Raw genomic sequence first — 22062 nt, forward strand, 5'->3', positions numbered from 1 at the left:
CCTTTTGCTATTGCTATTATTCATGCTATTAACAAGATGCATGAAGAATCGTTATTTAGAAAAGAGAGTGTAAAGTGCTCAATCAACATAAAACAGTAATTGCTCCTGAAGAAAGGATGTATTTAATTGCTGTAAGAAAGTTTAGGGTCACTGTGGTTACAGAAGGGAGGGAAGACAATCCTCTAAAATATAGATTGAAAGAAATGAAAAGCACATTAAAAAGTTAAAGCAAGGATAGAATAACTTTAGTCTTTATCTTTAATAACTTTAAACTTTAATAATTGTAATAACTTAAATTTTGCTACTGTATGAATCTCTTGATATAACTAGATACTATTGAACCAGCAGGTTTTGATTTTTGGCTGAAGTGACAATTTCTTCTACAACCGTTTATGGCAAAAGTCCACAAAATGATGTAGAATTTGAAAAAATTCATGTTATCTCCGGTGTGTCTTTTCCCCTCTTGAACCTTATTCATCTTTATCTTTAAATCTTTCTGTAAGATAGTACTCTACTAACATTTCTTCTATCTAATATATAGGGCTTCTTTAAGAATAAATTAAGCTTTGAATGAGGAAACACATAGAGTTATAACATTGAAATATAAACCTTAGGAGTCCCTCTTTTTCTGTTGTTTGGAATAGTTTCAGAAGGAATGGTACCAGCTCCTCTTTGTAATTGTTGTTTTAATACAAACTTCTTTGCTTAAAGCAAACAAAACAATAAAAATCAGGATTTAGATCAAGTTGTATAGAATGTAATTACAGGTGCACGCCTGTAATCCCAGCTACTTGGAAGGCTGAGGCACGAGAATTGGTTGAAGTCAGGAGGTGGAGGTTGTAGAGGTGAGATCGCACCACTGCACTCCAGCCTGGGTGACAGAGCAAGACTATGTCTCAAAAAAAAAAAAAAAAAGAAAAAAAAAAAAAGAAAAGAAAAGAAGACAAAGTAGCTGGAATAAAGTGAGTGAAAGGAAGAAACTGTGTGAATAGGCCAAAAGGGGCAAGCATAGAAGGAGGCTGTTGCAATAATCCAGGACAGAGATGATAGTGTTTTAGACTAATGTGGTTATACAAAAGGTTATACAAAATTTTAAGATATAATTAATTCTGGATATATTTTAGATGTCAGCCAATAGAATGTATTGGTTGGATTAGATGATGGATATGAGAGAAAGGGAATTTAAAGATAATTCCAATTATTTTTTACCTGCACAATGGAGAAAAATGGAGTTGATTTTTTGTTTTTTTAAACTCTCTTTTTTTAAAGAGAGTAGCCCTGGGCTACTCTCTTTGTAGCCCAGGCCAGACTACAGTGGCGTTATTATAGCTCACTATAAGCTAGAACTCATGGGCTCAAGAAATCCTCCCTTCTCCAGCCTTCCTGCTAGCTAGGACCACAGGTGTGCACCACCATGTCCTGCTAATTTTTAAATCTTTTGCAGAGACATGGTCTCCCTATGCTGCCCAGTCTGGTCTCGAACTCCTGGGCTCAAGCGATCCTCTTGCCTCAGCCTCCCAAAGTGTTGAGATTACAGGTGTGAACTGCCATGCCCAGCTGGAGTTGATCTTTATGAAATTCAGAAGCCTGTTGGAGAAGCAGGCTTAGGGGAGAATGGAGAGTTCTGTATGAGACATGGTAAGTTTGTGATGTCTGTATTAGACATCCATGTGTAGATATCAAGAAGGCTGAACTTTGCACTGCTAACTTTAGTAAACCTTTTATATAATTGGTTTACCAAATAATTTTACTATGCTTCTGCATTCATTCTGGTTCTCAGAACTCTATAGACTCCTACTCTGTAGGAGAAATATATGTGGGACAGTGAGCATTAGTCTCTGGAATAAAGGAACAGTAACCAGTGCAATGTGACATTGCACAGTATGACACAGATCCTGTGGTATGGGCTCATGTGCCTGGATGGACAAATATCCCGCATCACATTTGACGTGGAAGACACAATCCTGGAGGCAACTCAGTGTTTTGCAGCAGAACCCGGAGCAGATGTATTCAGGGCATTCTGTATTGCAGTTTTTCTTCCTTCCTCTCAGATTCCTCTGGTGTTATGACCTACCTTAGGCCACAGTGAGTTCCCATATTTGTAAAATTGGTGGTCACTTTTTCCCTCCACAGTGCTGTTTGTGAGGCCCTTTGCCATATTCACTGTCTCTAATTGCCTGCTGGGGTCAACCTTCTGCTTTTCACTTTTTTCCCCAAAGACACCTCGAACTGGCACTTTCATGGCCCTGCCAAGATGGCTGCACTCACCTTATGTGAGCCACTCAGGCAAAACTATTTTCCAGAACTTAAAACAGTGGCTAAAAAGGAAAGACCAGGGAAGAGGAAATGAGCAGGTTGGCAAACACTGTCAACTCAGGAAAGCCCAATGTAGCTGTTATCACAGATTGGCTGAGAGAGGACTGTTGGATCTACTTTACACCACTAACTGATCTGTTTTTGGCTGACAGGTTTTGGTTCCTCCCCTCAACCCTAGTCTTTACAATGAAAATTTTCTGGCTACTAAGCTGTGCTCTTCCATTCTTCTTAGTCCTCATATTTCTATAGACTCCTACTCTGTAGGAATAGATGTAGGACAGTGAGTGTTACTCTTTAGAATAAAGAAACAGTAACCAGTGTAATGTCTGAAGTGCTAAATCAAATGAGGCTGAGGAGTTAAATCTCCTTGCAGTTTAAGGTCTTAGACTTTTTAGTTACTCTTTTTGGTACATTAAAGAATTTGCCGTCTTTAATCCATCTTATTTCTTTCTGTGGCCCTTCACTGCTATCCAAAGCTGCACATTTATATGTCTGAAAGGTTATATAGCCGGGTAATTCCTCTGCCATGAACTCACACCGAGAAGTGATTCTAGGTGATATTCTAAGAGCTTCTCTCACAAGCGCATAAGTCAGTAGCTGTGGTGGGAAATGAGCTCTGAGTAGAACTTGTAGATACTGAGAACAGGAGCAACCTATATCATCCCTGTGGCACAGCCCTTCTCCAGCTTGCATCCTTTGACCTTCAAACTAAAGATGTGAAATGCAGAGAGCTGGCTTTGAAAACCATTTTCTGATTTATCCCAAATTTGGCAAATCATCCCTTTAATATAAGCTCAGTGATTGCATCAACTAAATATGCAGGTGTTATATTATTTATGATATCTCTTTCAGCCCTGGTGCAGCTCCATGGTACGGAATTTAATGTATTTAAAGGCTACTGATAGTTATAGCACTCTTTTCCTAAGTACAATTCTGGTGTTTATATCAGACAGGTGTTAAATGATTTTGTAGGGATTAGTGTAGGGAATTATAAAGGATTCTATTGCTACCAGAAAGGGGTCCCGATGCAGACCCTGAAAGAGGGTTCTTGGATCTTGTACAAGAAAGAATTCAAGGCGAATCCATAAAGTGAAGGCAAGTTTATTAAGAAAGTGGAAAAATAAAGAATGGCTACTCCATAGGCAGAACAGCAGCATGGGATGCTCAGCTGCTTATACTTATTATTGTTACTTCTTGATTACATGCTAAACAAGGGGTGGATTATTCATGAGTTTCCTATAAAAAGGGGTGGGCTCTTCCCAGAACTGAGGGTTCTTCCCCTTTTTAGACCATATAGGGTAACGTTGCCATGGCATTTGTAAACTGTCATGGCACTGGTATGAGTGTCTTTGAGCATGCTAATGTATTATAATTCACGTATAATGAGCAGTGAGAACAACCAGAGGTCACTTTTGTCACCATCTTGATTTTTGGTAGGATTTGGCTGGCTTCTTTACCACAGCTTGTTTTGTCAGCAAGGTCTTAGTGACCTGTATCTTGTGCTGACCTCCTGTCACATCCTCACATCCTGTGACTTAGAATGTCTAACCTCCTGGGAATATAGCCCGGTAGGTCTCAGCCTTATTTTACCCAGCCCCTATTCAGAAAAAGCAGGTCTGGGGCCAGAGCAGGCATTTGGAATGGCTTGAGGGCACAGAATATTTCCAGGGTAGAGGAGATGTGCTGGACTAAATTATAGAGTGATGGACTAAACTGACTTTGTAGCTTGACTTTTGGTTTCAGAGTTGGAAATCTGGTTTACAGTTGGACTTTATACAGTGGTGGATTAAATTCACTTTGTAGTTTGACTTCTGACTTTAGAGCTGGAAATCAGCACACACTAATGAAAGTCATGCTTCAGACTCCCTCTGGAATTCAAGGGGAAGACAATAATGCCCGCTTACTATCTTAAATTAAATTCCATAATTTTCAACTCTGTATTTTTTCCAAATTAAACATTATATCTCAAACAGACCCAGATATATTTGAATATTATTAATGACAAATATTAGGCTTAAATTATAAGTAATTATATACCTAACATTGGAAATTTCTATAATTCCCAGTTTGTCAGACTCCTTTATCTTGCTGATTTGCAGGGATTGCTTTAGTAATGTTGCTGTGGTTAATGAAGGTTTTCTTGGTATTAAAAGATCCGAAGAAATAGGAATATGTAATTGAACTCTAGATTGTTGATATTCTACTTTCAGTATTCTGAAGTCATGGAAATTCTTACTGTAGAAACTCAATAAACTTATAAGTAAACCTTTACTTTTTAGTTCATTACTGAGAAAATAATGAAGATAGTCTCATGAAGGTGAGTTTTCAGAAAATAGAAGCATGAGTTGTAAAGATAATATTTTTTAAGTTTCTCTAATATGTTTTGTTTTGCAGGCTATAGGTTCCAGGCTTGCTATAATTACCCAGAATATAGCAAATCTTGGGACAGGAATAATTATATCCTTAATCTATGGTTGGCAACTGACACTGTTACTCTTAGCAATTGTACCCATCATTGCAATAGCAGGAGTTGTTGAAATGAAAATGTTGTCTGGACAAGCACTGAAAGATAAGAAAGAACTAGAAGGTGCTGGGAAGGTGAGTCAAACTAAATGTGATTGATTACTCAAGCAGAGTAAAATATTCTAATCAGTGGTGTTTTGTTACTCCCTGCTGCTTACTATGCTCTAAGAATGTGTTTATAACCATTCCTCAAAGCAATCTTTTTTATGCTTATTCAGTAAATTAGAAACTTACAGAAAGTAGCAAAGCCAGTTCTTGGACTCAAAAACTGATAATTAACTTTAACAAACTTTTTCAATTTTCAGGCCATTGTCTTCACACTGTTCTTCCTTCCTACTCACTTTCCTTGTTCCCTTAGTTATTTTCTTCTTTCTTTTCTCTCACTTTCGCTCTCTCTCCACTCCTTCCTTCCTTCTTTCCTTTTTTCCTTCCTTCCCTTCTTCCTTCTTTTCTTTCTTTTCTTTCAAGGTTAAATCCATTCCTTTATTGAGGAAAGTAGGCCTATTTTATTTGTACATGTAAGGGGGGAGATTAAATATGGAAAAACCCTAGGGGTATTTATTATATCTGTTTTAAATTACTACCACTCTTTCTTTTTTTTTATCGTGCTCCTCTCTTCATCTTATTTCTATTTATCTTTACCCCTTTTTTACTTCTTTTTTTTCCCCCTGCATGCTTGTCTATTTTTTCCCATTATTTAACAAATGCTTATGTGGCATTTACTGTGTTTCCTGGCAAATGTCTTACTCCTTATAGCAACCATATGGGGTCTATTATCTCATTTTTCTGGTGGGGCGGAGGCACACACAGGCAGGTCATGGCTCTGGACTTTAGAGCTGATAGATCTTGGAGCCAGAATTCAAACTCAGACAGTTATGCTCCAAAGTTGTTTCTCTTTCTGTTATAAAATGAAGAGTTCCTCTGATGGCAGAACGCAGTCTGATATCACATGACCTGTATCATAGTGGAAATGAGAGGTCAGAGCAGGGCTGACTGCCATAACTAACATTTAGGACAGGGATATATGTGTGATGAACGTTCTGAGGTTCCCGGGAGTTAGGGCAGGGACTCACGCAGATCAGAGTGGACTCACACAGATCAGAGTGGCTCTGGTTGTCAGTAGGCCCAGCTACCTCACCAAGTGAATGATGAGGAAGGCCCCAGATGTTGGTCATTGCCACTAATGCTTTGTCCTTTACCTCTCTGCTATCTCTTCAGACTATCCCATTTTTGGGGGGGTTCTCTCTGGAAAATCTTTTGGCCTAGCTGTAGTGCCTCCCCAGCCAGTGTCTGTAGGGATCAAACTTCATGTCAGGCATCCTATCAGGCTCCCAGAGGCCCATTTCTGGAGGTACATCAGGATGGTGCCGACCCACAGGGGTCTATTGTGGTCTGGCTCAAGTAACATTGGCACCTGCTGGGGAATACATTCTGTGCCAATGACTCCATTTAATACTGTACTTTGGGGATCTCCTCCATGGTGTTGACTCTTCCCCTGAGAAGATGGAAAAATCTAAGACAAAATATGAAAAAAGGAGAAAGCATTCTAGTTAACGGTGAGGTATTTGAAATGTCCCAGCAGGGAGTCTTAGATTGCTTTTAGGAAGAAGATGATCCAATCTGATCCCAAGCTAATTCATACAAACCACAGGTTAGCACCTTTGAAGTGACAATGAGATTTAAGACTCTTGGAGTCCTGTCAGGGGGACCAAAGGAAGGGGACAGATGGAAATGAATTATGTGTGGATATGGCAGATTTTCTGAGTAAAGGTCAGGGATGTGATACATGTTCTAATTCAAGGGTGGCTCATGAGAGGGGCGGAAGTAGGTAGGGAAAGTAGTGAATCTGCACCAACTAGTCCACATAATATTGAAAATCAACTTCCACCTGATCACAATTCTCAAGCTGCTGTTTAGTACTTCTTATATAACAAGTATCATACTAACAGCTCTAAATACATGATCTAATTTAATGCTCTCAATAACCCTGTTGAATTATCCCTGTTGGATAGATAATGAAATCCAAGATTCAGAGAGATCAAGTAACTTGCTCACAGTCACACAGCAACAGCCTCCTAACCAATCTCCCTGCTTCTACTCCTTCCATTCTTGTCCAACTGTATTCTACATTCTTACAGAAGTCATTCGGATCTCTCATAAATACAAATCTGATAATGCCAACCCTTACTTGAAAGTCTCAAATGGCTTCTTATCATACTTGGAACAAAATCTAATCTTTCATCATGGATTATCAAACTCTGTATGATTGAACTCCTGATGACCTTTATGACCTTATCTGGCATCACGGTCTCTTACGCCTGCATGCCCTGGCCCAGTGGACATTCTTGCAATTCCTGGAACGTTTTAAGCTGATTGCCTCTGATCTTCTCTTGGCTGACTTTACATTATTCATACCCTAAAATTATTACCTTTTCAGAGAGGCCATTCCTGACACCTGAATTAATTCATGATACTTCTCAGCCCTTGATGTTTCTTTCCTATTTATTTGTTTATTGGTTAATGGTGTATGATTTGTTTATTGATTAAGGGTGTATGCGACATTAGAGCCCACTCTTATTCTGACTGCATGAGGTCAAAATCTGCTCATAACCTCTACCCTGCCTGTGATCTGTGCTCTGTAGTTATTCAGCACATTATTGTGGACTAGTGAGCATTTCTATAAAATGCAGGTGACCCTTGAACAGCACAGGTTTGAACTGAGTGGGTCCACTTATATGTAGTTTGTTTTCAATAAATGTATTGGAAAATTTTTTGAAGATTTGCAACAATTTGAAAAAACTCACAAGCCATGTAGCCTAGAAATATCAAAAAATTAAGAAAAAGTTAAGTATATTATAAATGCATAAAATATATATAGTTACTAGTCTTATCATTTACTACCATAAGATATACACAAACTTATTATTTAAAAAGTTAAAAATGATCAAATTTTATGCACACAAACACTTACAGACCATATATGGCACCATTCACAGTTAAGACACATGTCAACAACTGTAAAGATACAGTGTGACATGCTTTGGCTGTGTGTCCTCATCCAAATCTCACCTCGAATTGTAATAATCCTCACATGTTATGGGAGGGACCCAGTGGGAGGTAATTGAATCATGGGGGTGGGTTTTTCCCATGCTATTCTCATGATAATGAATAAGTCTCATGAGATCTAATGATTTTATAAAGGGGATTTCCCCTGCATATGCTGTCTTGCCTGCTGCCATGTGTGATGTCCCTCTGCTCTTCCTTCATCTTCCGCCATGATTGTGAGGCCTCCCCAGCTGTGTGGAACTGTGAGTCCACTAAAACCTCTTTCCTTTATAAATTACCCAATCTCAGGTATGTCTTTATTAGCAGCATGAGAACAGACTAATACATAGTGTTAAATCATAAAATAAAACCATAGTATGTACTGTACTACCCCAGTAATTTTGTAGCCACTTCCTGTTGCTACTGCAGTGAGCTCAAGTGTTGTATCTGCTTAAAATGCAGTGACACTAATCATCTCAGCAGGAGCAGTTCCTCTCTCCAGTAAATTGCATATTGCAGTAAAAAGTGATCTCTCATGGTTCTTGCATATTTTAAAACTCACGATTAGTGCAATATCATAAACAGTAAATAATACCAGGGAACCCATATGAAGTACCACTAGTGATGCTGGAAGTGCTCCCAACAAGCAGAGAAAAGTCATGACATTACAGGAAAAAGTTGAACTGCTTGATATATACTATAGATGTGAGGTCTGCAGCTGCAGTTAGTTGCCTGCCATTTCAAGATAAATGAATCTAGCATAAGAACCATTGTAAAACAAACAAACAAAAAAACCCCCAAAATTCATAAAAGCCATCACTGCAGCTACAACAGCAGGTGCAGAAACCTTGCACTTTTTGTACAATACCTTTATCTCATATTGAAAATGCAGCTTTTACATGGGTGCAGGATTGCTGTAAGAAAGGCATACCTATAGACTCTAATATGATTAGAGGAAAAGCAAAGTCAATTCAAATTAAAAGTAAGATGAGGGATCTAGAGCTGGATAATTTAATGCCAGCAAAGGATGGTTTGATAATTTTAGAAAGAGATTTGGCTTTAAAAAAATGTCAAGATAGCAGGAGAAGCAACTTCTGCCAATCAAGAGGCAGTAGAAATGTTCCTAGATGCTATTTTAAAAAAATCATTGAGAAGAAAGAATATCTGCCTGATAAGGTATTTAATGCAGTTGAAAGTGCCCTATTTAAAAAAAAAAACGCCACCAAGGACTTTTATTAATAAGGAAGAGAAGCAAGTCCAAGGATTTACGTCAGAAAGGAATAGGCTAACTCTGCTGTTTCGTGTAAATGCAGTCGGGTTTAGGATGAGTCCATATGTATAGATACGCCCTTATGTGTAAAACTGCTCATCCCTGATCCTTGAAGGGAAAAGATAAGCCTCAGCTGCCAGTCTTTTGATTGTACAACAAGAAGGCGTGGACAATGAGAGCCCTTTTTCCGGATTGGTTACATTGATGCTTTGTCGTTGAAGTCAGGAAGTACCTAGACAGTAAGGGACTGCCTTTTAAAGTTCTTTTGATATTAGACAATGATCCTGGCCACCCAGAACTCACAAGTTTAACATCAAAAGTATTGAAGTGGTCTACTTGCCTCCCAAACATGTCTCTAATTCAGCCTTTAGATGAGAGGGTTATAAGAATCTTTTTTTTTTTTTAATAAATTTTTTATAGACATGAAGTCTCACTGTGTTGCCTGGGCTGTTCTTGAACTCCTGAGCTCAAGTGATCCTCCCGCCTTAGTCTCCCAAAGTGCTAGGATTACAGGTGTAAGCCACTGTGCCTCACCACTCATAAGGATTTTTAAGGCTCATCACAAAGCACATGGTACTCTACAGAAAGGATTGTTAACGCTATGGTAGAGAGCCACCATAGAGAAGAACATCATGCAAGTCTGTAATCCTAAAATGATAAATTTCTGCTGGAGAAAACTGTGTCCAGATGTACATGATTTCATAGGATTTATGACAGAGCCAAACAAGGAAATCACAAAAATAGATAGGAGATCTGAAAGAAAAAAAAAAAGTGGTGGGTGAAGACTTTCAAGGTATAGATTTTGGAGAAATTCAAGAGCAAGTAAACATCACACCAGAGGAATTAACAGAAGATGATTTGATAAAGATGAGTGTTTCCAAACCAGTGCCAAACAGTGAGAAAGAAGATATAGGAGAAGCAGTGCCAGAAAACTGACTTTACACAATCTGGCAAAAGAGTTTCCGTTATTCAGGAGTGCTTTTAACTTCTTTTATGACATAGACCCTTCTGTGATACAGGCACTGAAACTGAAGCAAACAGTGGAGGTGGGATTGGTACCATATTGAAACATTTTTAGAGAAATGAAAAAGCAAAAAGTCAGAGATCGCAATGCATGTCAGTAACCAGTTGTGCCTGCCTTTCCCGCCTCCCCTTCCACTTCCTCTGCCTCTTCCCCTGTACTACCCCTGAGACAGCAAGACCAATCCCTCTTCTTCCTCCTTTTCCTTAGCCTATTCAATATAAAGATGGTGAAGATAAGACCTTTATAATTGATCCACTTCCACTTAATGAATAGTAAATATATTTTCTCTTCCTTGTGATTTTCTTAGTAACATTTTCTTCCCTCTAGCTTACTTTATTATAAAAATAACATACAAAATACATGTTAATTGACTGTGTTATTGGTAAGACTTCCGGTTGACAGCAGGCTATTAGTAGTCGAGTTTTTGGGGAGTCGGAAGTTACATGTGAATTTTCAACTGCATGAGGGGTCAGTCTCCCTAATCTCTATGTTGTCCAAGGCTCCATTGTAGATGCTTTTTTCCTTTTCAGAAATAAAAGCCATAAACTTGTTTATTTGAGGGTGGGAAGAGTAATGTCAGGAGGCTGTTTTTTCTTTCTAGAAACATACATTTTTATTTCTTCAAAAGTATTTAGTACATAACAGTTTCCGAGGGAAACTCGATGCTATTTGTTCTTGAATTAGAAGTTCTCTCTCCTCGTGGTAATTACTGAGTCTCCATTTAAAACTCTTGGAGTAAAGGAAGCTGTGAGGATGCAGGGTGGTATTTAAGCCTTTTCCTAATTGCTTCATTGTGTGTCAAGATGAAGACAGTCCTGAAGTTATTATGCTGTTTTACTCACCATGCAAGGTCTGTGACTCAAACTCCCACTTTTATTGGGCTAAGTACACACTAAAAAGCAATGACATTTACAAACCAATCTCAGACAAGACACTCCTGCCTTAGAAAATGGTGCACAGAAAATATTTCTTAAAACCATTACACTGAAATATACAGTAAAGTCTATGTTTCAGCAGACATTGTTATAGTCTGTTGAATTTTCTTACTAATCTGGAAAACCTGTTTGTTTGAATTCTGATAATTAGAAATATTTCTAATGCGTCTGACAAAAGGATTGTCTTTGGGAATTTGAAGGTGAATTTTTTCTTCTCGCCTTTTGCTTTCTGCACTTTTACGGTTTTCTAAAATGACTATATTATCATTTTTATAATGTGTAAAAGAAGTTTATAAAATATTTTAACATAAACCTGACATTTTCCTAACTTTCTAAGTAGCTTGTGGTAAACATAATTCAATCTTCTTGGCCTGTCAGTGTAAGAATAATATTTTTAATTTTATTTTTAAATAACTTTTTGTTTCTAAGAATGTTAATTTTTTTTTTTTTACTTCTAATAGCTTTTGATATTAGTCTTCAAAACTGACTTAATGTCTTATGAAGTGCTGCTGTTATGTTTGAAGTTAGGTAATTTATGTAGGATTCAGAGAAGAATAAATGGAATTTCACATTTATGATTTTTAAGCTATAAAACATGCTAAATTAAATGTGTCTTTATTAGAATCTGTTCTGACCAGTGTATAGGCCAAAGAGAGGAAGAACGTCTTAAACAATAAGGAGTCATTTATCTTGGTGACTTATAATTCTGGAAATTATTTCTGTTAGAATCATAGCATTAAAAGGGACTTTAGAGACCCTCTAGTCCATCCTCCTCATTTCGCAAATAAGGAAAATGAGACAGCATTTTGGTTCAAGGTGGTGCGGCTGATGTAGGCTGAAATCTCATCTTGTACACTGGTGTTCTTTGCTTTTTCCATATCCTTTTACTCAGACTCCAGAGATGATGAAGGATGTGTTTTTCTAATCAAATTGCCTTGTTGGAAGTAACATTCAATTACAACATAATTGAATGATGGAAACTTCCTTTTTAAGATGGAGTCTCACTCTGTTGCCCAGGCTGGAGTGCAGTGACACCATCTTGGCTCACTGCAACCTCCGTCTCCCGGGTTCAGGCGCTTCCTCTGCCTCCCAGTAACCTGGAATTAAGGCATGTGCCACCATGCCCAGGTAATTTTTGTATTTTTAGTAGAAACAGGGTTTCACCATGTTGGCTGTGGCTGATCTCAAACTCCTTCCCTCAAATGATCCACCTGCCTCCATCTCCCAAACTGCTGGGATTACAGGCATGAGCCACCACACCCAGCCCAAAACTTTCTGGAAAACAGCTTGATAGTATGTGCCACATTCCTTAAAAAGTTAAAAAAGCTTCATTCAAGCCAGGTGTAGTGCCATGTGCTTGTAGTCCTAGCTACTTGGCAGACTGAGGCAGGAGGATTGCTTACCCAAGTGTGTGAGGCTGCAGTGAGCTATGATGCTAACATCTGTGAATAGCCACTGCACTCTAGCCTGGGCAACAGAGCAAGACCCTGTCTCTTAAAAAAAAAAAAAAGTTAGTTTTCTTTGACCTATTAATTTCACCTTAAGAAATTTTCCTAATAAACCAATTCAACACAGACAAATGTTTAGGTACAAAGATGTTTATCTCACCATTATTTTTAATAAAAAAGAAGTTGAAAACCTGGCTCGACAATAAAGGAATACTTAATTGGTTATGATATTAAAGGACTCATTACACATCTCATTATTCATGTGTATTTAATGAACTTGGAAAATGCTTTTGATATGAGGGTAAAAAATAATGATATAGAGCTAAATATAGAGTTTCATTCCAATCTTGTTAAATATATTTATGCCCTTAGGAAAAAATTATGCAAATGTGTAAAATATACCTTTTTTTTTTAAAGGACACATTTATTCAGCGTCATGATCATAATATTACATTTAACAATCAACAGCATGGGTGCAAAAAAATATCTACATTAAAACCCTTTGTTGTAATGCTTTACACTTTCCACAGAACAGAAACTAAAATAACCTGTTATTCAATTAGTCACAAATATAGTCCTCGTGGTTTTTGCCCATACACATGAGTATTTGTCTAAACATGTCTTCTTGTAGCAGCTAGGCCCTGCCACTAATGTGCTTGTCTGAATTCACAAATCTGTTGTAAACTGTAACTTCCCTGTCACTTCTCTGGCTCTTATCTCCTGCTAAGCTTTGTTTCCTGGCAGTAATTTAAAATCTTCTGCCACTGCCGTAGCTACTGCTGCTACTGGAACTGCCATAGCTACCTTGGTTTCATGGTTTGGCAGAGTACTGGCCTCTACTAGCATAGGGGCCAGAGCTTCTGCCTCCAAAGTTTCCTCCCTTGATGGGTCCAAAATGTAAAGACTAATTGTTGTAAATGCCAAAATCATTGTAGCTTCCACCACCTCCAAAATTGCTTCCATCATTACCAAATCCATTATAGCCATCCCCACTGCCACCATATCCACCACCACCACAGCTGCCACCAAAGTCACCATGACCACTGAAGTTTCCTCCACCACCAAAGTTGTCATTCCCACCGAAACTACCTCCACGACCGCCACCAAAGTTCCTAGAGCCACTTCGCTTCTTTGGCTGAATGAATCACTCTCCATCTCTTGCTTTGACAGGGCTTTCCTAACTTCACAATTGTGGCCATTCACAGTATGCGTATTTCTCAATGACAGTCTTATCCACGGAGTCATGGTCACCAAAACTTAAAAAGTAAAGCCCCTTTTCTTACCACTGCCTTGGTCAGTCATGATTTCAATCACTTCAATTCTTCCGTACTGTTCAAAGTAATCTCTTAGGTGATGTTCTTCAGTGTCTTTAATGCCACCAATGAATATTTTTCTCACAGTTGGGTGGCCATCTGGTCTTTGAGAATCTTCTCTTGAGACAGCTCTCTTTGGTTCCGCAACTCTTCCATCTACCTTATAGGACCTTGCATTCATGGCTGCATACATCTCCTCCACAGTGGCATATGTGACAAACCCAAAGTCCCTTGAGCGCTTTGTATTCTCTCATTACCACACAGTCCGTGAGTGTCCCCATTGCTCAAAATGACTCCTCAGGCTCTCATCAGTTGTTTCAAAGCTCAACCCTCCAATGAAGAGCTTCCTCAGCTGTTTGGGCTCTTTAGGAGACTCTGACTTAGACATGATGGCAGGGGAGAGATAGACTTTAACGATGCTTCCTTGGTGGCATCCACAGGCAGAAAGGAGTAAACATCCACAGGCAGAAAGGAGTAAACGTCCACAGGCAGAAAGGAGTAAGCTGACGAACGTATCTAAAATATATTTTTTATTGACTTAGTTCTTTCAGTATTTTTCAAGCATTCTTCAGTTGTCACAAATGGCAATGATAAAGAGAAAAATATAAACATCACATTTTAAAAATATGTGCAAAATAACTTTGAACTTAAAATATGATCATCATAGAAGAAAGAACACTGTAATAGATGTGAAGTACTGTGAGTTCTCAGGTTACTTTTGTGAAGCCACGTAAAGCTATGTGGCTTTAAGCAATGCCTTAATCCGTTTAAGTCTTAGCTTCTCTTTCTGCAAAGGAGAAGTCTGAATTAGTCCATCTTCCTTCCAGATCCATAACTCAGTTTGATAAATTACTTAGTATCTTTTTCTACAGAGAAAATGCTCATACATAATAAAAAATATGTAATCATAAAATTATTTTCATTAGTCTGTTTTATAGAATTCAAGTTAATCACCACTGTTTACCCTTGTGCCTCTTGGTGATCGGTGCTCTCTGTTACAGATCGCTACTGAAGCAATAGAAAACTTCCGAACTGTTGTTTCTTTGACTCAGGAGCAGAAGTTTGAACATATGTATGATCAGAGTTTGCAGGTACCATACAGGTAATAACCGCTGAAGAATGGGAGGGGAGTGTGAATAATTTTTCAGTCATCATATTTGTTTTCAGAGGGATTACTTTGGCTAGAAGGTAGGGAGCAAGTGGAGAAAGTACTCGAAGGGAACTCATTGGGAAACAGTTGTAATTATGCAGGAGAGAAATTACAAGACCCTGAACTAAGGCAGGGACATCTCTGATGTAGAACCTGTAAGAATGGGTCACTGATGAGAAGGGAGGGAGACATGATGCTGAGAATGACTATCTGATGTCCAGTTAGGATATGACCCTACAATTTGCTCTAGTTGAAAATGAGTTATTTATGGAACCTAACATTTGAGGTACCTGTGGGACACGGAGAGGATGGCGCTTCCTGGGTTTACCTGTCTTTCTGCTTTTTACCCCTTCTCCAGTGCAGGCCTTCTTCCTTTAACACAGTCATCCCAGTGAGAGCTCTAATAAGTGGTGTGAACATAAGCAAGCCCAACCTCTCTGACTCTGTTTCTTATAATAAAAGAGAGAGGTGGACCTTATTAATAGATTTTTAAGCTTTTATTTAAAAAAATGATGGTAGAGTCTTTTTTGTCTAAAAAAAAATTTATTTGAAATCTTCATATGTGATGAAGATAAAAGCAGAGTTGATCTGGTAGCAGGAGGGGTTGGAGGCCCAGGGCTGCCCACTTGCTAACCAACCTGCCCCCACTCACACCTCCATATCGCTGAGCCTCCATGTCATGACTCTAGAATGTCAACCCCTTTGTAAAGCCTTCTCTAAGACCCCCAAATAATTTAGTGCTTCTGCTTTCTTTTCATAACAGATTATTCATAAGGCACCTGCAATGCATAAATAGTAATTCAACTCAACTCAGGTCTCCTAAGTCAAGAACATGCCTGTTTCCTCTCTGTCACCCATCAGGGTACCTGCAACTTGTAGGTGTTGGGTAAACGTGTGCAGAATGAATATTTATATAGAGTACTTACATGTTGTGTGTCCAAAAGTGGGGGGAAAGGGAGAAACCTTTTACTTATTGATCCCTAACTGGCTCTTTACAGTCATTGGATTATTTTCTCTTTACATCAACAGTTTGAGGTGTAGTTAATTCTACATTAAAGATAAAGACACTGAGTCTCAGAGGTTAGGCAGTTTCCCAAATTTGCACAACCGCCAAGTGTAAAGTGTGGACCAAACTTAGTTCTTTGGAAACTAAACCCATTTTTGTTGGTCATGCCTCTGTGCCATACTGCCAGCCTATCAAAAGATACATTTTAAGGACTGAGAAATGAAAGTGGAATGAGTTTTCAAATGTCTTCTTTTCAGAAACTCTTTGAGGAAAGCACACATCTTTGGAATCACGTTTTCCTTCACCCAGGCAATGATGTATTTTTCCTATGCTGGATGTTTCCGGTTTGGAGCCTACTTGGTGGCACATAGTCTCATGAGCTTTGAGGATGTTCTGTTGTAAGTATTGGGTTATTATTTAGTTAAACTCTAAAAATAAAACTGGGATGAACATGCTTCATGTCTAGATAGGAAACCCTACTGTGAAGCCTCATGAAGAGATTCTGGTGATTCCTAAAGTGGCATTTTGCCTCTGAGTCTTCATGTGCCACCATTGAAGCACCCCCTTTCATTTGAAGGAGCAGTAACTTCTTTCCTCATTGCTGGCTCACATATAGCTGAACTTTCCAAGTCTGTCACTGGGTGGAGTGATTCCATTCAGAGATTTTGAGAAGGCCTTGGCATTTGGGAAGAAGCCTAGCTCTGAGCAAGGAGTCTGACTGGCTCCTTTTAAAGGACTTTCTTACAGAGCAAGTAAAGTGCAGATGTGTTGTACTAAGTTCTGCAAGCCCTTGGAGATTCCAGGATAAGTTTACTTTTCCTTGATATGAGAAGAGTTGGAAGGTAAGAGCCAGATGAAGTCAGAAATGACAAAGGAAAAGTTATATTGAGATTTTTCTGCTACATTGTTCTGAATGTAGATAACTGTGCCTTGGTCAGAGGAAGATAAGCCTGAAGCAGTTATACTACAAAAGTACCCAAATATGCAGTTTGGTGGTCAAAAGTATATATAATATATCTGAGCTTCTAGATTTAGAGATGGGTAAGATTCTGCCTCTTGATAGCATAACATAATTAGTAGCAATATGGTTTTACATTTAAACCAGAATCATATAAGCCTGGCAGTGTAACGTATTAGTATAGTATTTCTTTCCTTTTTAAACATTGAGCTGTTCATGCATTACAGTTTGCTCAGGAGGACCCCAAAAAAGACATCTAAATTTCCATTAAAGGTGTGCATTGGACAAATGATATGCGGGTGCTATCTGTGATTACGACCTAGAGATCAAAACCAAGCATCACTGGCATTGGGACTTTGATTAGATAATTATTTGATATATTGCTTTACTCCAAAAAATTGAATTGGTGAAAGTTGCTGACATTGGGGCATTTAGGTTTGCAAAATCAACATTCCAAGTTAAGGAAAAGGAAGACCTGTCTGAAGAGCAGTGCATTAGAAAAAGGTCCCATAGGTTTAAATGATCACAAGGCCAAGATTAACCATCGGTGTATCTTATTTAGTGCCAGTTAAACAAACAAACAAACAAAAACTAATGACACAATATGCTACATAAACATAGGCATAGAGTCCAGAGGAAAGAAAGTGATGGATTCCCTGTATTCTGGGAGGGTTCCCAAATATTTTGTCAGTTCCAGGCTTGCTGTTTCAAAAATCATATTAATAAATATGTCTAGAGAAGGGCCGTAAAAGGAGTTATCAAAGAAGCAAAGGAGGTTTTAGTAATATTTCAAGACTTGTAGGCCTGACTTATGTAAAAGGAAGTAAATTTTTTCTTCAGTTTGAAAAAGAACTGTTTAACAATAGACAACCAAACATGCTACTTCCTAAATCAGAGGATGGAAGCCAATTTAGGGGAGGTGTCCAGGCACAAACATGGAGAGCTGGACTTGATACCTGTAAGGACCTTCCCAACTTTAAGTTGCTGTGATTCCCATGTCATAGATAAGAATGTCAATGCACCTTAAGAGCAACATATCTGGTTCTGTAAGAAACTTTCTTTTTGTTGCACAGTTCATAGGTTTTTAAGAATCTGATGTAATTCCAACATCACTGACTGTATCTGTTGTTGATCACCACAACAATGCCGTGTAACAACCAGCCACTAAACCTCAGAGACATACATATTTTTGCCCACAAACCTGTGGGTTAGCTGTGAAGTTCTACTGATCTGGGTTAGGCATAGTGGATCTCAGCTGGACTTACTCATGTTTCTGTAGTGGGTTGTGTCTGTAGCTGGCTGGTTGGGATTCACACAGCTCTCCTCCATGTGTGCCTCATCCTCCAGCAGGCTAGCCTGGGTTTGAGACAGTGGCAGAATTCTGAGAGAGAAAGAAAGAGAGAGAGAACACACGCATGCATGCTCACAAAGCATATAAGGCCCCCTGAGCCATAGACTTGGAACTGGAAAAAGTGATTTCCACCACATCCTGCCCACCACATCCTGCTGGCCAAAGCAAGTCACAAGGCCAGTCCAGATTCAAAGGGTGCTGCAAAGGTCACATTGCAAGATGAGGATACAGAGAGAGGTGGAAAAAAAATGGGCCATTTTGCAATCAATCTATCACACTGACATGAACTTATAAGGAAATGTGTTTGTTTTATTTTTAACATCTGTTTTATAACTATTAGAGGCTAAGCTCTCTGGTTACAGAAGTGTCAACTTTTGGCCAGGCATGGTGGCTCACACCTATAATCCCAACACTTTTGGAGGCTGAAGCAGGAGGTCTGCTTCATACCAGGAGTTTGAGACCAGCCTGGGCAATACAGGGAGACCCCCATCTCTACAAAAAAATAAAACAATTAGCTGGTTTTACAACTGTGGTTGTGCACAGTTGTAGTCCCAGCTACTCCAGAGGCTGAGGTGGGAAGGTCGCTTGAGCCCCAGAGGTCATATCTGTAGTGATCTCTGATTGCACTACTGCACTACAGTCTGGGCAACACAGCAAGACCCCATCTCAAAAAAAAAAAAAAAAAAAAGGAGTGTCAGCTTTCTAGCATTGTGGTCGTAACGCTGCACACATGTTTTGTGTTTGTACTTTCCAGAGTATTTTCAGCTGTTGTCTTTGGTGCCATGGCCGTGGGGCAAGTCAGTTCATTTGCTCCTGACTATGCCAAAGCCAAAGTATCAGCAGCCCACATCATCATGATCATTGAAAAAACCCCTTTGATTGACAGCTACAGCACAGAAGGCCTAAAGCCGGTGAGTTTGATGTTTCAACTATTGGATCTACTCCTGACTCCTTAATGAAAGTATTCTAAGTGGAAACTTAATAAAATTTGTACTTTCAAATATGCTGATGATAAAATAAAACTTCCTAGATCATAGATTCCTTTCAATAACTACTAATAATATACATCAACATTCAGTACTTTTACATAGCAAAGGTTATAGGGAAATAGGAACACTGCTCACTTTATAAGCAAAACCTATTCATCAGATTTTTTACAAACAATTGTTTTAGAGACAGAGTCTTACTCTGTCATCCAGGCTAGAGTGCAGTAGCATGATCATTGCTCACTACACCCTTGACCTTCTGGGCTCAAGTGATCCTCCTGTCTCAGCCTCCCAAGTAGTTGGGACTACAAGCATGTGCCATCATGCCCAGCTAATTTTTTAATTATTTGTAGAGACATGGTCTTGTTATGTTGCCCAGGCTGGTCACTAGATTTTATTGTAAGTTACTGTATTCCTGAGGAACAGATTTGAGTTATTGCAGCTGTATTGTATATTCACATTGTCTTAACAATACATGCTGTGAAAGCTTTTACTCTTTTAGACCTCATTTACTAAATTCTAGCAGTCTGAGACTGAGCGCAGTGGCTTATGGCTGTAATCCCAGCACTTTGGGAGGCTGAGGTGGGTGGATCACTTGAGGTCAGGAGTTCGAGACCAGACTGGCCAATATGGTGAAACTCCATCTCTACTAAAAATAAAAAAATATTAGCTGGGTGTGGTGGCACATGCTGTAATCCCAGCTACTCGGGAGGCTGAGGCACGAGAATTGCTTGAATCTGGGAGGTGGAGGTTGCAGTGAGCTGAGATCATGCCACTGCACTCCAGCCTGGGTAACAGAGTGAGACTGCCTCAAAAAATAAAAAATAATAAAATGATAAAATAAAAATAAAATAAATTCTAGCAGTTTGAAGTGAAGCCAATTGTAATACAAGTTCATTACCTTCTGACACCTGGTAATTGAAAGGGTTAGCTATACACTTTATTTTCAGTATTGTGGCAATCTAATTTACTGTTATTCTTCTCATTGCAGAACACATTGGAAGGAAATGTCACATTTAATGAAGTTGTATTCAACTATCCCACCCGACTGGACATCCCAGTGCTTCAGGGGCTGAGCCTGGAAGTGAAGAAGGGCCAGACGCTGGCCCTGGTGGGCAGCAGTGGCTGTGGGAAGAGCACGGTGGTCCAGCTCCTGGAGCGGTTCTATGACCCCTTGGCGGGGAAAGTGGTGAGCACACTTTCGTATTTAGCTCAGTTCAGGTTTTCATCATCCAAATGTCTGAATGTATTTAATTCTCAACTATGAGCCATGTTTTTTCAAACCTTTAAACAACAACCCCACTTGGATAAAGTCTGACAACCTAAATATGGTCTCCAAGTGGTGTCATCTGTCCCAGCCAACTTCTCCAGGCTTCCCTCAACACTACTCCTCTACCCTCCTTTGCAAGCACTCTTTGTACCACCTATCTCCCTTGCTGTACTTAGGTTTCAGTTGACTTGAGAAGAACCGACAAAAATGGAAGTAGCCAGAAAGATGCAGGACAGGTGCTAAGAGTGAGATGAAAGCCAAGGATGGGGACTGTTTCAAAGATGGTAGTCAGCAATGACAGATGGTATAGAGAGATTGGGTAAGGAGGAGACTGAGAAGACATGATAGAGTCTAGCAATGAATGGGCTACTTCTGATATTTTAAAATATTCTTAGTGAAGTAGTGATGGTAGAAAACAATTAAGGGTGGCTGAAGTATGGTTAGGAGGAGAAATGGAGATGTAAGTGAGCATAGGTTATCAAGAAGATGGAAAGTAAAAGAAAGGCAAATAAGGACAGTGCTTGAGTGGGGAGGCAGAGTCCAGGGAAAATGTTTAGGAGGTGAACTGTTGAGCATTTTTATGGCTGGGGATGAGACAAAATCATTGATGGAGAGAGGGCATTGAAACATCATCTAAGGAAAAAAAAAAGTAGAATCAACAAATTTGGGAAATGTATAAAGAATATAGAAGTACGCCCTTTTGTCTTAGTTGCTGGGAATGAGAGAGGTGTCTGGCAGGGAGCAGTGAGTTTAAACGACTATGATGGAGGCTAGGAAAGAAGACAAACTAGGAAGGAATAGATTAAGAACAAGACATTTTCATTATGTAGGCATGTAATTAATTGTACTGAGAAGTGATATTTAAAATACTTAACAATGGGAACAGAATGGACACTGACCAATCAGAATGGATGCCTGCTGGTAAAGTCAGATGGATGCCCACCCACTATGTATGGACACTGGTAGCACTTAATAACTCAAATGAAAAGAGAGTTTTCAACCTTTAGTCTAGGACTCTTTTTACTTCCTCACAGCAGTCACTCTTACTCATAAATATTTGTTACTGTCTTCAAAGATAGTTATGCCTTTATTCAGTCTACTCTTAAATCATTACATAAGCTTGTTACCTACTTTTACTCTCTTGCTTTATATTTTCTGTGAACTCTGATTTTGTCTTTCAATTTTTTGTGGTGAGTTTAAAAACAGGACTCTAAATAAAGACGTCGCTGACAGCCAAAGCAATTAGAGGAGGAAATGTTAGCTCTCAGACACTGATTATGTTCCTCAACAGACAGTTATTAAGTGGTATGTAAAAGATTGTGCTATGATGAATTGTAGGGCATGATATCTGCCCTCAAATACTTTAACTGAGGAAATGGGGCATATACTTTCATGAGTTAAAGAAGATAGGCCTAGAGCTAGTTCTTAAGAGATAAGGATTTGCATATGGATGAACAGTCGTGATGA

The 22062-nt window shown here is 39.0% G+C and overlaps 1 protein-coding gene across 4 annotated transcripts in view; it reads left to right on the forward strand.

Moving 5' to 3' along the window:
• Positions 1-22062, forward strand: part of ABCB1 (ATP binding cassette subfamily B member 1) — a 219707-nt gene that overhangs the window by 187808 nt on the left and 9837 nt on the right. For all 4 annotated transcript variants that reach the window (XM_045388707.3, XM_065542385.2, XM_005550319.5 and 1 more), the window contains 5 exons: positions 4711-4914; positions 14876-14976; positions 16288-16428; positions 19094-19250; positions 20317-20514. In XM_045388707.3, coding sequence (XP_045244642.2) covers positions 4711-4914; positions 14876-14976; positions 16288-16428; positions 19094-19250; positions 20317-20514 — 801 coding nt within the window. The remainder of the gene's footprint in view (positions 1-4710; positions 4915-14875; positions 14977-16287; positions 16429-19093; positions 19251-20316; positions 20515-22062) is intronic.

Source organism: Macaca fascicularis, chromosome 3, assembly GCF_037993035.2.
Source record: "Macaca fascicularis isolate 582-1 chromosome 3, T2T-MFA8v1.1".
Taxonomy (NCBI): Eukaryota; Metazoa; Chordata; class Mammalia; order Primates; family Cercopithecidae; genus Macaca; species Macaca fascicularis.